General features: G+C 46.7%; 1 protein-coding gene across 10 annotated transcripts in view; it reads left to right on the top strand.

Moving 5' to 3' along the window:
• Window positions 1-13,305, top strand: part of LOC146785255 (galactose-3-O-sulfotransferase 2-like) — a 306,791-nt gene extending 293,486 nt beyond the window's left edge. For all 10 annotated transcript variants that reach the window (XM_085634195.1, XM_085634192.1, XM_085634198.1 and 7 more), the window contains 2 exons: window positions 411-696; window positions 12,377-13,305. In XM_085634195.1, the coding sequence (XP_085490321.1) occupies window positions 411-696; window positions 12,377-13,168 (1,078 nt within the window). In that variant the 3' untranslated portion in view covers window positions 13,169-13,305. The remainder of the gene's footprint in view (window positions 1-410; window positions 697-12,376) is intronic.
• Window positions 13,306-14,327: the final 1,022 nt, after the last annotated feature.

Raw genomic sequence — 14,327 nt, 5'->3', positions numbered from 1 at the left:
AGCAGAAGAGTCCGACTTCCCCTTGAATTACTCATGTCTCGTTACTTCAGCTTCAGTTCCAGATGTGGATTCTGGAATTGGAAGTCTATTCTAATTGCCTTGAGTTATTTTCACAAGGAGCCTCCCCTTCCTACACCAATGACCACTCCAGCTTTTTTAAAACTTTCTGCAACTGTTCAGATTGAGAGTCAAAACTTCCCTAGTGCAGTGCACGGTGGCCGGCACTGTACATCTTTAGAAAGTGTTGGGATAAGTAAGTTATGAACCACGTACCATACATCTTTATTTCCTTGGCAAATACTTATTTACATTTTTGTATGTTCTCGTTACTCAGAGTTGAATTTCTGTGTAAGCATCATGGTGCAGAAAATCCAAACCACTTATTCATGCAGTCTCTCTTTGTTATTCAGAATCGTGCCTACTCAGGACCCAATCAAGGCAAGTCCAAAGATGTGCCATGCAGTGACAAATGTGATGTTCCTCAAAACCCACAAAACGGCCAGCAGCACTGTCATGAACATTATGTACCGGTTCACAGAGAAACACAATCTCTCCATAGCACTTCCGGTGAAAAAACTAGGTATCTTTCACTATCCTCAGAAGTTCCAGGCCAAGTTCGTAGAAGGATTCCTCACAAAGAAATCAGGGCACAACTATAACATCATGTGCAACCATTTAAAGTTCAACCTCCATGAGGTAAGTTTTCGAAGACGGTGGGCTTATTCCAAACTCTTTGAGGCAGGCTGTGGTTTCCTTCATTCCAGGTCCTCGTGGAAATCTGAATAGTTCAAGGTGAGTTGAGTGAGCTTTCCGACCTTGCTATCTGCCCAGGGCACTATGGGATATGTTTTCCATCTAAAGCTGTACGTGCCAAGTAGAAAAAAGACAACCAACTTTCAGTTCCTCAGCCACCACCACCAAAAGTCAGACTAGCTGAATAAGATTTTTGTGACCTGATTACATGGGACTATTCAAGCTGGAGAGACTTGTGAGGCTTGTATGCAAATTTGATGTCATTTTATCTAGCACCAGGAGTTCTGGGAAATGGCTCCGAAAAGGAATATTCTGACTCCTAAAAGAAGGAAAGATGCATGTTGTATTTGTAACATCATTGTTGCCAATTTACACAGCCAGATTGGCCATAGCAGGTTCAGAAGACTCCCCACCATTATCAGTAATTCCAGGTGTCTTGAATAAATGTCGAATGCAAAGGGACATTGCTTGTTGTGGGTCTACTGTGCATTAGGACATCTAGGTTTGCCTGAACGAGATGAATGAACTTCAGTAGTTGGTGACTTTTGAAGATGGTGCCTGTAAGTATGCGTGATCTGTATATTGGTGTTTGGTGATACCTTGGCTAGAAGGTCCCCACGAGACTCCATGAATCAGATTACATTACAGTGGATAGGCTGGAGCCCTAGTATACATTACGTCACAGGGGAGTGCAACCTAGATTATTGCCTCCAGTAAAACTAATATCTGTCAGGAAAAAAAACTGTTGTAAACCAGCCTATGACTTCGGCCTCTATGACCCTGCTAGATGAGATGGTTGAAAACAATGCTCATTATCGATAGTATTAAAGGATGATGCATGTTATGAGTAGCACGGGGATGCAAGTGTCAATTTTGCCCTTTACAAAAAGAACAATTGATGGACAGAATAAAGAACAATGTCATACATTCACCCCAGTACAGCGATCTGGGCCTAAATCCATTGTTTTTTTTGCTCACCATGCCATTCCAGGTTGGACCCAGCCATATGCAAATCAGTCTTGACCCTGTGCCTCATGGGAACAGTCCAGCCCAAACTGCCATACCAGGTCCATCCTGGACTGGACACAAGCATCCTAGGACCGGTTTCGGGGTTTCACTCCTCATCAGCCAGGATAGCTTGACTGCAGTGGCATGGAGAGCACAGGACCCACGCCTGGGCATACCCGTCCCACTCAGGGTGACAAGTGCAAAAAGAACAATTGATGGACAGAATACAGAACAATGTCAAACATTCACCCCAGTACAGCGATCTGGGCCTAAATCCATCGTGTTTTTGCTCACCATGTCATTCCAGTTTGAACCCAGCCATATGCAAATCAGTCTTGACCCTGTGCCTCATGTGAACAGTCCAGCCCGTACTGCCAGGCCAGGTACTCCCTGGAAAGGAAACAAGCATCGTAAGACCGGTTTCGGGGTTTCACCCCTCATCAGCCAGGATAGCTTGACTCCAGTGGCATGGAGAGCACGGGACCCACGTCTGGACATACCCGTCCCACTTGGGGTGACAAATGGAAAAAGAACAATTGATGGACAGAATGCAGAACAATGGCATACTTCACCTCAGTACAGCGTTCTGGGCCTAAATCCATTGATTTTTTGCTCACCATGCCATTCCAGTTTGAACCCAGCCATATTCAAATCAGTCTTGACCTTTTTTTAAAAAAAAATTTTTTAATTAAAGTTTTTGCATCTTTTACAGCGCATATATATACCAAACAGCACGGTGCATAATAAACACCAAAATAGCAGAAACAGAGAAAAAAAAAAAAGAAATACAAATAAAACAGGAAAAGAAAACAAAATCAATAATCCATATCCGGTACATTTTCATGGTCAGAATATGTTACATGTGCATCTGGTTTATTCTTTACATGCTGGAGACTTGTCCATTTCGGGTGTTAGTGAGGTACATCAATCATATTTTATCATACCATACAACATCACATAGGATCATTATCAGACTGGGCTAGCAAATAGTCTCTCAACGGGGCCCAAATGTCCCTGGGTCTAGATGTCGTTGGCAACTCCTCAGCATAAAGGTCCAACTGCTCACGGCAGTACACCAAATCCTTAACCCAGTCATCAACTTTCGTAGCCATTTTGCTTTCCCACGTGAACAGCACTCGCCTCTTGGCAAGCAAGGGGGCCACTCGCACAAACCTCCCCATGACGGCCTTCAGGTGAGGGACATGTCCAAGAAGGCATACCAAAGGCGTGCACTGTAACATTTGACATGTCATAGTATGTATGCGTGTGATAACATTCTCCCAGTAGTGGAACACTGGAGCACACTGCCATGCAAGATGGAGGAAATCAGCACCGTCCCGCCCACATCGGCGGCACTGATCAGTGTCCCGAAGTCCCATTTTACGTAGCTTAACAGGAGTATGGTACATCTGATGAAGGAATTTAAAATGAATAATTCTCAAATTCCCATTCGGGGTCAGGCGACCCGTTAGCATGCAAATCTGTTCCCACTCTTTTACATTAATCGGGGGAGTCACTATGGCATTCCATCTCTCCAAGCTTTTGTCTGGTCTACGAACCGTTTCATCCTGTACTGCTTTGTATAACTTAGTAATTAGGTTTTTCTTGGTTGGGGCTACCAGTAACAACTGAAGCGACTTAAGTTTATCTGGCTCCACGGGGAACTCAGCATAAGGTTCCTGTACCGCGCGCTTCAATCGGTAGCAGGTGTACCGAAAGAGCAGAGTGGGGTTTTATATGTACTAGAGGTCCTCATCCACGAGATATCTACCCCTCGGATAAAGATCGCTCATATGCGTTATGCCGGCTTCCTTCAACTCAGTTATGGGCCCTCTTTCCTAAGTAACCGACAAAGCCGCGTGTCCAGCGAGCGGTAACGCAAGAGCATATAAAGGTAGTTTATGCGCACGCTTGCCAATCGCCTGCCAAGCCGCAACCGTGGTATCAATCGTGTTAATCTGTGCTCTGGGCGTCTGCCTAAGTGTGTGTGTGTGTGTGTGAGGATGCTTAGCAGAGATACCGGGTAGGCATCCCCGTCATGAGACCTAAACCAAAAATGAGCATATTGGGCCAGTGCGCAGAGGTAGTAGACATACAAATCAGGAGCAGCAAAACCACCTTTGTCATATGCAAGCGTTAATGTGAGCCAACTAATTCTAGGCTGCTTATCCCCCCATACTAATCGCAATAATTGAGTTTGCACTGTTTTGAAAAAGTGCTTGGTCAGCTTTATTGGAATGTTACAAAACAGGTACAGAAACCTAGGTAGTATGACCGTTTTATTTACTGCAATTCGATCCGCCAGGGATAATGGAAGGTGGGACCATCTATCCACTTGTTGCACCAAAATGTTGTATGCTTGGCCGTAGTTCTCTTTGATCACAATATCGGGATCGCGGTGCACCCAAACGCCCAGATATTTAACTGGATCTTCAGACCATAGTAATGGGTATTCTAACTGGGGCGGAGACGTAATCCGCGTTAGCGGAATAATGACCGATTTTTCCCAGTTAATCTGGAGTCCAGAAAACAGACCAAATTTAATATATTCCCGTATGATCGGAGATAGATGAATCTGAGGGTCACGGACGAACAGGACCATATCGTCCGCGTACATGGAGATCCCTACCAGACGGCGATTAAAATTAAGAGCAGCCGCTCTATGACATTGCCGGATTTTACAAACCAAAGGTTCCAGAACGAGAGCAAAAAGGAGGGGGGACAGGGGACAGCCCTGTCTGGTACCGCGTTCAATACTAAAGGGTTCTGACGTAAGTCCACCCACTCGCACTCTCGCTGAAGCGTCCGTATATAAAACCTGTATCCAGCGTGTCAAAATAAAGGGAAATCCCATTCTGTGCAATATGTGGAACATATACTTCCATTCTATGGAGTCAAATGCCTTAGCGGCATCTAGCATGACCGCAGCAGCAGATAAATTGGGGTTAAGAACGTGGAACATAGCAAAAATATACGCAAATTATGGGAAGTGGAGCGCTCTAGAATAAACCTAGATTGGTCCGGGAGAACCAGAAGAGGCATCAAAGGCTGGATTTTTGCGGCTAAGATCTTCGCCAATATTTTGGCATCAAGGTTTATTAACGAAAGAGGGCGATAAGAGTCACAACGTGTAGGCAATTTGTCTTTTTTCAGGAGAGTAATGATCAAGGCCTGTCGTAGGGACGGAGGAAGTGTCCCAGTCTCATGGGCTTCCGCGTACATATCCAGTAGGTAGGGGACCAAGAGATCTGCGTAAGCTTTGTAGAACATTGCCGTAAGGCCCTCTGGCCCAGGAGCCTTATTATTAGGGAGAGAAAGAATAGCCTCCCTCACGTCAGTTTCATCAATGGGCTGGCTCAAGTATTCTCTATGGACGTCCGAGAGCCACGCACAGGCCGTATCTGTTAGGTATTCGTCCATAGCTTCAGCATCCATCCCACCGCGTGTGGCATTCATAGATTAATAAAACTGCTGAAATTGATCCATTATTGCATGTGGTGTGTAGTGCGCCGTGCCGTGAATGTCAATAATGTGGTCAATTATGCGCGCCAGCGTGTCTGAGGATGGCGATTGCGAATATTGTCTCTCAAGCTCCTCCAAAGCTCGTTCCATTTTGGTTAACTGACCACGAATGTCCTTTAGGATCCCCGCTGTGGTACCTATGCATACCCCCCTTATAGTCACTTTAAATGCTTCCCACAGCATGGCCTGACTATCCACTGAGTCCACATTCACTTGGCACTATTGTACAATAGCTGTTCTGATGGCATCGTTATATATCGGATCAAGTAATGCTTCCGCCCTAAACCGCCATGTATAAGGGCGATGTGGATTTATGGGAATGCAGATGGTAAGGATAACAGGATTATGGTCAGATAATGTACGTGGGATCGTATGGACTCCCTCCACCCACCTATTAGCCTCGTTGTTCAGCAGCCAATAGTCTAGTCTAGGCCAACTATTAAACGCAGGTGTGACATGTGTGCCTTCCAATGTCCCCTCGTTATGTAAGCGCCAAACGTCAATCAACCCCATTTCCACCATGGCATCCCTTATACACTGGCTAACCTTAATCGTGCGTGCACCTGAAGGGTTGGACTTATCCACTTGTGGATTAAGATGGGTATTTAGGTCACCTCCCTATAGGACTGAAGATTCAGGCCATTCACGCAGAACATTGAACATTTGCAGAAAGGGTGTCGGATCATCCACCACAAGGCCATACATGTTTACTAATGTCACTGATGCCATCCCCAACTTGCCTTGTACCATGGTCCACCGACCCTCAGTGTCTGTACAGGTATGTATCGGCTGAAATGATAGTCCCTTTTTAATAAGGAGAAGCACACCCCTGGAATAAGGGGAGAACGAAGAGGCCAATCGGAAAGATGCCCATCTGTGTGCTATCCTGTCTTCTGCTTGCTTGCGCAAATGTGTCTCCTGTAAAAGAGCAATCTGCACAGCGTGCCTATCTAAGTGCGCTAACACCTGTCTGATTTTTTTGGGGGTGTTTAAACCGTGAATATTCCAAGTTATACAGTTATACCTTTCCCCCATTATCTATACAGGCAGGTCAACCAGTTCTCCGAATGCAGAATTGCAATCAGGATGCACCAATAATGATAAATACCACATTCTCAATTTACAGTCTGACCACTGTACCTACAACTTAAAAAATAAAGAAGAACAACACCCCCTCCCCCTACCCACTTTAGCAACCCCAATTTGCCAAGGACAATTCCCATCATTATAACCCCTCCTAACAGAACCAAGATGATGACATGCATCAAGTGGGGTATACCCATTGGGGGACGTAGTGGCAAAGTCCACTCCCCGATCGAGTAGGGAGGGGGCCACTGAGAAGATATGATGGTCTCCCACCTAATAGCTATCCCGCCGATCCTGCGGGCGAATACGCGCCGGTCTACACCGGACGCGTCGACCCACATCTTAAACAGGAGACACATGAGGCGTAGCCCCTCGGAGATATGGAGCACACCCATCTCCGCGAATGAGGCAACAACTCACTCCTAACCAGCTGTGAAGCACAATAACACATACACTTGATATAAAACAACAGAGACAGAGGTTTCCCCCCTGGAGGCACCACGTGGCCCCAGTGCAGTCCACCCATGCCGTAACACGGCCATGCTATTCAACTCTGTTATACAACATAGAACGTTAATAAGCAAACATGTGCCCTTGGAGAGAGCAATCAAAACCCCAGGCTCCTTACAACTCAGTCGCCAATGTCCGATGTGGGAGCTGGAGAACCCCGTCGGCGGCAGAGGGATCTGGCGTATTCCATTGCCCTCGTCGGGTTCGTGAAGATCTTGGCGTGATCAGTCTCGCCAATGCGCAGTCGCGCTGGATAAAGCATGGCGCATGGAACTTGGTCTTTCATAAGCAGCTTCTTAACGCCGTGAAACTCTTTACCTGCCGCCTGTACTGTAGCCGTGAAATCCGGATAGAATGATAACACATTTCCCTGATAGGTGATTGTGCCCTTCTGGCGGGTGATGCGCAGCACGGTGTCTCTATCCCTAAAATTCAATAACCTGGTGATGATTGGTCTTGGGGGGGCTCCAGGTGGCGGGTGCGCCGCCAGGGATCTATGCGCGCGTTCCACCGCAAACATTGCTGAGAAACTGTCAGCGCCACAAATGTCCCGTAGGAGAGTCTCCACATAGTCCTCTAGGCGCCCCACATTGGTCGATTCTGGCAGGCCCAAAATACGCACGTTATTGCGCCGCAAGCGCTTCAATGTCCTCGTTCTTCGCCTTTATGACAGCCAGGAGTTCCGTGATGTCCGTGTTTTTCGCAGCAAGTTGTTGAAGGCCATCTTCGGCATCTGATATGCGCTGCTCCACCTCTCCAATCCGCGCCGCATGTTTGTCTAGTTTCGCAGAGAAATGGTCCATCCTGCCGTTGAGGGCCTCAATCTTGCCGTCAATGGCTTGAAGGCTGGCCTGTATAGCAGACAATGACTTTTCCAGCGCTGTGGGGGCCTGATCTGACGACTCCAACTCCGAGTCAGAGGCTGCAGTCTGCGAAGATTTACCACCCTTACGCAGCTCGAACGTTAGCCGAGATTGAGTCCTATCAGGCTTGCCCATGATGCACTAAGGAGACAGAGCCCTGCCCAGCTGAGAAGCGCCACCACCTTTGCCGGGTGCAGAGGGAGTCGAACACGTGCCACACCCAAGGAGGGCCTCGTATCGTATAGTTGTTGCAATGCGTTTTCGGCGCCGGCCCTGCACCCCGCTGTCACTCGCCGCACAATGGAACGCCCCCGTAACTCAAAGGCAAGTAACTATGTCACTGTGCCCCCTATTTCCAATGTCCTGCAACAGAGAGAATGCGGTGTCCCTTGCTCTCCTCCTCCGCAGCAGATAGGGACCGTGCTCCCACTATCCCTCAGTCCGAATCCAACACTTGGGTGCAGGTATTGCACAGAAGGGGCAAGAGAACCCCCCTGCAGGAAGTGTTCCCAGCGCGTGACTCACACAGCCGATGGCATCGATGACAAACAGTCTCCTCCGCCACCCATAGGCAGGATTAAGGCCAGCCAGCACTCTGAGTCTAAGGGGGACCCTCAGGTATGAGGAGCTTCGGGGTCCGCTCCCACGTCAAATACCATTCTGGCCCCAGCAGTCTGTAGCATGGGTCCCACCGCACGCGGAGCCCATCCCTCGCGATCAAAGGCCGACGCCGGCCGCTTGCGTAGCCCAGAGCGCCGCCCGCGTCCCAGTGTCTGCCCGTGCTCACCGTTTCCTCCGTGTCATCGGCTCTCGCCTGCAGACCACCACGCGCCTTACTGTTCAGCCGCCGATGTCCTCGCGGCTCCTCAGGATACCAGATCACTGTCACCGAAGCTGCGGTTGCTGCCAGGAGCTCTCAGGGGGTCTTCACCACATCACGGCCGCCATGACGGTCGCAGCCAAAGTACTCCGCCAGTCGCTCACCACATCCGAGAGGAGTTCCGACGCCAGTAAGCCCACCGCCGGGTCACTGCCGCCGTCAGCGATCGTCGCCACGCAATATATCAGCGAGAAAAAGCCCGGTAGGAGCAGGATTGTGAAAGGATAGTTTCGGCGGCCGGCAGAGCAACACTACTGTGCGGCCATCTTGCCGAACGCCAAGCCACGCCCCCAAATCAGTCTTGACCTTATGCCTCATGGGAACAATCCAACCCGAACTGCCAGGCCAGGTCCTCCCTGGACTGGAAACAAGCATCCCAGGACCGGTTTCGGGGTTTCACCCCTCATCAGCCAGGATAGCTTGCCTCCAGTGGCATGGAGAGCACGGGACTCACGGCTGGAATCACTCTATACACCAAGCCCGCAGTGTATGTTATGTAAACGCACAGATCCTGTATAGGGTCTGAAGAAAACAGTAAAAAATGTACTTTTGGGGTACCTTAGTATTAGGAGCTCCTCAAACCGGTTCAAAAATAAAAAATGCAGTTCAACATTAGGGACAAATGAATAATGGTGGTGGTGCCGCAGCTAATGCAGCTAACTGGCAGGGGCATATCTCCACGGGGAGCTGTATGAAGAGTGATACCCCCATATAAATGTCTCAAGTCGTGTTTTTATACGTCAGTGTAAAGTTTTCTTATCATGCACAAAGAATAAAAGACAAAACTGTGAACTTTGAGGTAAAACAGGGGAGAGAGAGAGAGAGACAGAGAGCACCAGAACAAATCACCTGGTGGCTGAATTCCAAAATGTGTAACCAGATAAACTGGAATCAGTACCGGCTTCTCTGCTTGTCCAAATTGTGTTATTCTAGGCAAGCTTTTTATTTCACAGAGCATCCTTTTTGTTTATTATTACATATGAGAGCACTTTTATACACTTGGGTTCAGGATATGTGCTGTACAAGAATCTCTTAAGTTTCATTTAATGGTCTATACTGTTGCTCCATCTATAAGACGAATCTTGGCAACGTTTAGGGTTTACATGTCTACTGACTTGAATCATAGTTTACTAATGACATTGTTGTCGAGGGGGTGTTAGCCATAAATGTTTCTGTTTATAAACTATTACTTTAAATAAATATATGTCTATGCAATGATACAATATCTGGCTGCCCAAGCTAAACCTTGCTGTCCTGAAAATTTCACATCCCTATGGGTGTGACTTCCTCAGTCCAGCAAAGAGGTTGGAGGGCCTCCCGTCATGATGTTGGGGCACATCACAGATATACTCTTAACTGACCACTTTAGTTTTAAGCCCTGAAGTGCCCAGGGCCGACTGTCCATCAGTGATGCCTCATCACAGAGTGGGGTGGGATCAGTAGTCTCGCTGACCCCATCCTACTCTGTGATGAGTAAGGGTCTGGTGCCTCCTCTCATTGTCTGACCCATAACAAAAGCAGCCAATGAAAGGAGGTGGCAGGCCCAGTCCTCCAGGAACCACCAAGGCTTCCCTTTCACCACCCAAGATCACTGCTGTGGCCTGGTAAATTTAAAAAAAAAATGTTTGGTGCATGTGTGTATGTGAGAATATGTATATATTTGTATGTGTGCTGCGAAAAAGTGTGTTTGTGTGTGTATGTGCTTGTGAATTGTAGGTGTATGTGTGCGCGCTCTTGAATGGATGAGTATGAGCGTGTGTGCATGTGTGGGGAAGTCAGGGGTGTGGCTTAAGGAGGGTGTTTGGAGTGTGACAGCCCCCTAGTGCATTCTGGGTTGGGTCTGCAGTCCCTGAGTTGGGTTTGATATGTCTGTTTCAGTTTTTCTCATCATTTCCATTTTGCTAAGAGCTTTTAACATGTTAATTGTTTGGAGCGAAATGTTTATAGTGGCTGGTTAACCAAAAAGTAGTTATTCTGCACCATTAGAAGCACTCCTTGAAAGTTTACAAATACACTACTTTTGGAAATTCACAAACATTGGTGGTTGTAGGCTTGGAAAACTGTGCCGGTCTCGGGTTTCTAGACATATTATTGGCAAACAAATACCCCAAAGGTGATGGGTTGAATGCTTTCAAATAGTGTAATCAGTGGCAACCACTTCAAGTAGCATGCCAACTCTTTCTTCACCCACTGTATCATTCTAGGCAGAGGCTCACATATTTCCAAACAGTTCTCACCCTGTTCCTCATAGAAACAGTCCATTACGAACCTTAGTCACCTCCACCCTGCAGCCCACTTAATTTTTAGTTAGGAAAACTTGACATTCACCCCCCTCCCTGCCCCTAAGCTATGCCCCTGCTAGCTGGTGGCTTTCATTCTTACATGTGCGCCATATGTAATGTAATATGTAATGTAATACAGACTTATAAAGCCCGCTGTCACCCCACGGGTATCCTGGCGCTAAGGTTATATTAGCTCCCCTATTTGCACATATTACCATGGAGAAGGCTATTCTGCATTACACCCTTGGGAAGAGCCAGGTTTTAAGCTTCTTCCTAAAATGTGGAAAATCTTCTATTTGCCTAAGATTAGGCGGGAGTTTGTTCCATAAGTGAGCGGCTGTACAGCTAAATGCTCTTCCACCAAACCTGGTGGTTTTAATTCTGGGTGTGCTAACCAGATGGGCTGCAGAGGATCTGAGGATTCTTATAGGGGCGTGACAGACAAATTTTTCCTGCAAAGGCGCCGGCCCCAGTCAACGCAGAGCCTTAAAAACGATACAGAGTGATTTGAACTGTATTCTCTGTGGGATTGGAAGCCAATGGAGCTCTTTAAGGGACAAAGAGGCAGAAAATCTTCCCGGTTTCTTTAGGGCTAACTTTGCAGCTATCGTCTGAATTCTTTGAAGTTTCATGATCAGAGAGTTAGGGGCACCCAATATCAGAGCATTACAGTATTCCAGTCAACTCAGAATGACGCTTCTCACCACAATTGCCCTGGCTTTCATTGGTAGCATAGGGAGTATTTTCCCCAGGGCTCTGATAAGGGAAAAGCATGTATCCACCGTTTTGTTTATGTGGGTTTCAAGACTCAACTTGTCGTCAAAAACTACCCCCAGGTTACGCACTGCCTCGGAGGGTGTAGTGGGATTATCTGAAGGAATAGGCCAAAAGTTAGTAGGGAGCGGACGAGGGACTTTCTTAGCCGTGCCGTACAGGATTTCAGTTTTTTCTCCGTTGAACTGCAGGGAATTATCCGTGAGCCATCTAGCAGTTTTTTGCATGCATTCATGAAAACTATTGAGTGGTATTGACTGATTTCCCTCTAGAGACAGAATGAGGTTGCGTGTCATCCGCATAGTTCACCAAATTGATTTTATAAGATTTTATGATTGGAATCAACAGGCTCATATAGGTATTAAAAAGGATTGGGCTAATTGCCGATCCTTGGGGGACACCATGCTGAATGGTACCAAATTTTGAAAAAAAAGGGGAAAGGGCCACTGCTTGCTGTCTATTCCGGAGGTAGGACTGGACCCATTTCTGTGCCATGCCCTCTATCCAAATTTCCATGAGCATATATTAGGGAATATCTTTTTATAAGGCAGTACTATGCTAGCCTGAAAAAGCTTAGTTTAATTTCCGTGCCCTTGAAACCACCACAACGTTCAGTTGTGCATGTGCACGTAAATAGAAAACATTTAAAAATGAACTAGTAACCATTTGTAACATGTTTGTATTCTTTCTCAATACAGGTTCAGAAAGTGATGCCAAACAACACTGTGTACGTGTCCATCTTGCGGAATCCCATATCTTTGTTGGAGTCTTCCTACTCCTATTTCCGGTTTCTGCCGTCTTTCAATAAGACCAAGACTCTCAATGAATTTCTAGCATCTCCTGGGAGCTTTTACAACCCCACAGAGCCTTATCATATGCTTGTAAAAAACACCATGTGGTATGACTTTGGTTATGACAGCAATGCTGAGGACACTGACCCTTATGTGCAGTCAGTTCTGAGAGAGATCGAGCAGAGGTTCCAGTTGGTGCTCATTGCAGAATACTTTGATGAGTCCATGGTGCTCCTGAAGAACACGCTGTGCTGGGAGATGGAGGATGTGGTCAATTTCAAGCTGAACTCAAGAAGCAAAGACAGTATTCAGCATCTGACCGATAAGAGCAAGGAAGGGGCAAAGGAGTGGTGCTCACTAGACTGGAAGCTTTACCAACATTTTAATAGGACTTTTTGGAAAAGAATCTATGAGACCATCGGACCTGAGAAGATGCAGGAGGAGCTGAAGCAACTGCGTTTCAAGCAAAACGAGCTGAAGGATATTTGTCTCCAGGAAGGAGAGGCAATAGGAAAAACACAGATTAAGGACTCCAAACTCCAACCTGCCCAGGCAGGGGTGGCAAAGATTCTTGGTTACAATATCAGGCCTGGGCTAGGAAGTGAGCAACAAACCCTATGCCACAGGATGGTTATTCCAGAACATCAATACATTAATTTTATGCGCCAATATCAGAATCCACGTGACACAGTAACATAATGCTTTACACCTCCCGGTCTGTGTTTGACAGACCATGCAGAGTATGCTGTGTTTCATTCCGAGCCCAAGCAGAAAGCATGTCCTATCATGTCAAGTCAATAAAGAATTATAATTACTTGTCTGCAGCTCACCATAAAGACGTAGCATAAAATAGTGTCTTATTGATCAGTCTGTTTAACAATGCATTGTAAGTCAGAATATCATGTTTCAAGTATGTTCTAACTACAATATATTGCCCAGAATATCGACTAGCACAGCATCTTGAAGTTAAGTCTATATAAGTAGGTATAGATTTACTATCCTTCACTCCACATACCTTAGAGACATGTATTTTCAAGGCACATGCAAGTTGAGTAAGACTAGTTAATATATATTAACCCATGTATACTTTCCTTCACTATATTGTGGTAGTCGAAATTCTGTCTGCAATACTTTTAGGAAGATATTTAAAACTCAATATTCTGTAAGAATACCCAAAAAATGCCCACATGAACCAAATTATTTCATGTGCTGTCCTACAGTTTTGACACTCTATGGTTGTCCTTTGTCGTATGTAATGTCAGTGGAGGCTGCTGCGGAAAGGCGATGGTGGGATGTGGCGGAAGGATGAACTGTGAATGGCCGCAGTTTCTCTTCCGCCCTGTTCTCTTCCTGGCAGCACAGAACAGAAGCACACAGGCTCCCAGACTCCCCTAAGCCACTCTCGATGCTGCTGTCACCAGCATGACAGCAGCGTTGTGATTGATCTGAGCGGCCTGTTTGGCTGCTGAGGCAGTGCCTGAGGTCCTGAGAACCTGGGACAGTTCTCCACCCAGGTGTGTTCAAGATGTCTGGAGAAACTGACATGCTTTTATGGTGCACATAGTTCCTCCTCTCTCTGCTCTGACAGCCCTGCCCTGCTCCACCCTAACCTGGCTCTGAGTCTGCACTGAAAAATAAAGCGATTATAACATTGTGTTAGCATTTTTCCTTTTTTGCATGGGTCAAAGAGCCGTAGGGTGACACCTCTTCACCTTAGCGAAGGAGCTGCCGCTGTGTACATAGTATGTGGTCGTCTAAGCAACAAATATAAGATAGGTTAGATTGAATTGTACAATCTCAGCTTACTTCAAGCAGAGGAGAAGTTTGGTGCCATCATAAAGGACTGGGCCACAATGGA

The sequence above is a fragment of the Triturus cristatus genome, chromosome 11, assembly GCF_964204655.1.
Source record: "Triturus cristatus chromosome 11, aTriCri1.1, whole genome shotgun sequence".
NCBI classification, from domain to species: domain Eukaryota; kingdom Metazoa; phylum Chordata; class Amphibia; order Caudata; family Salamandridae; genus Triturus; species Triturus cristatus.
This window is presented reverse-complemented; position numbering and strand designations above follow the sequence as displayed.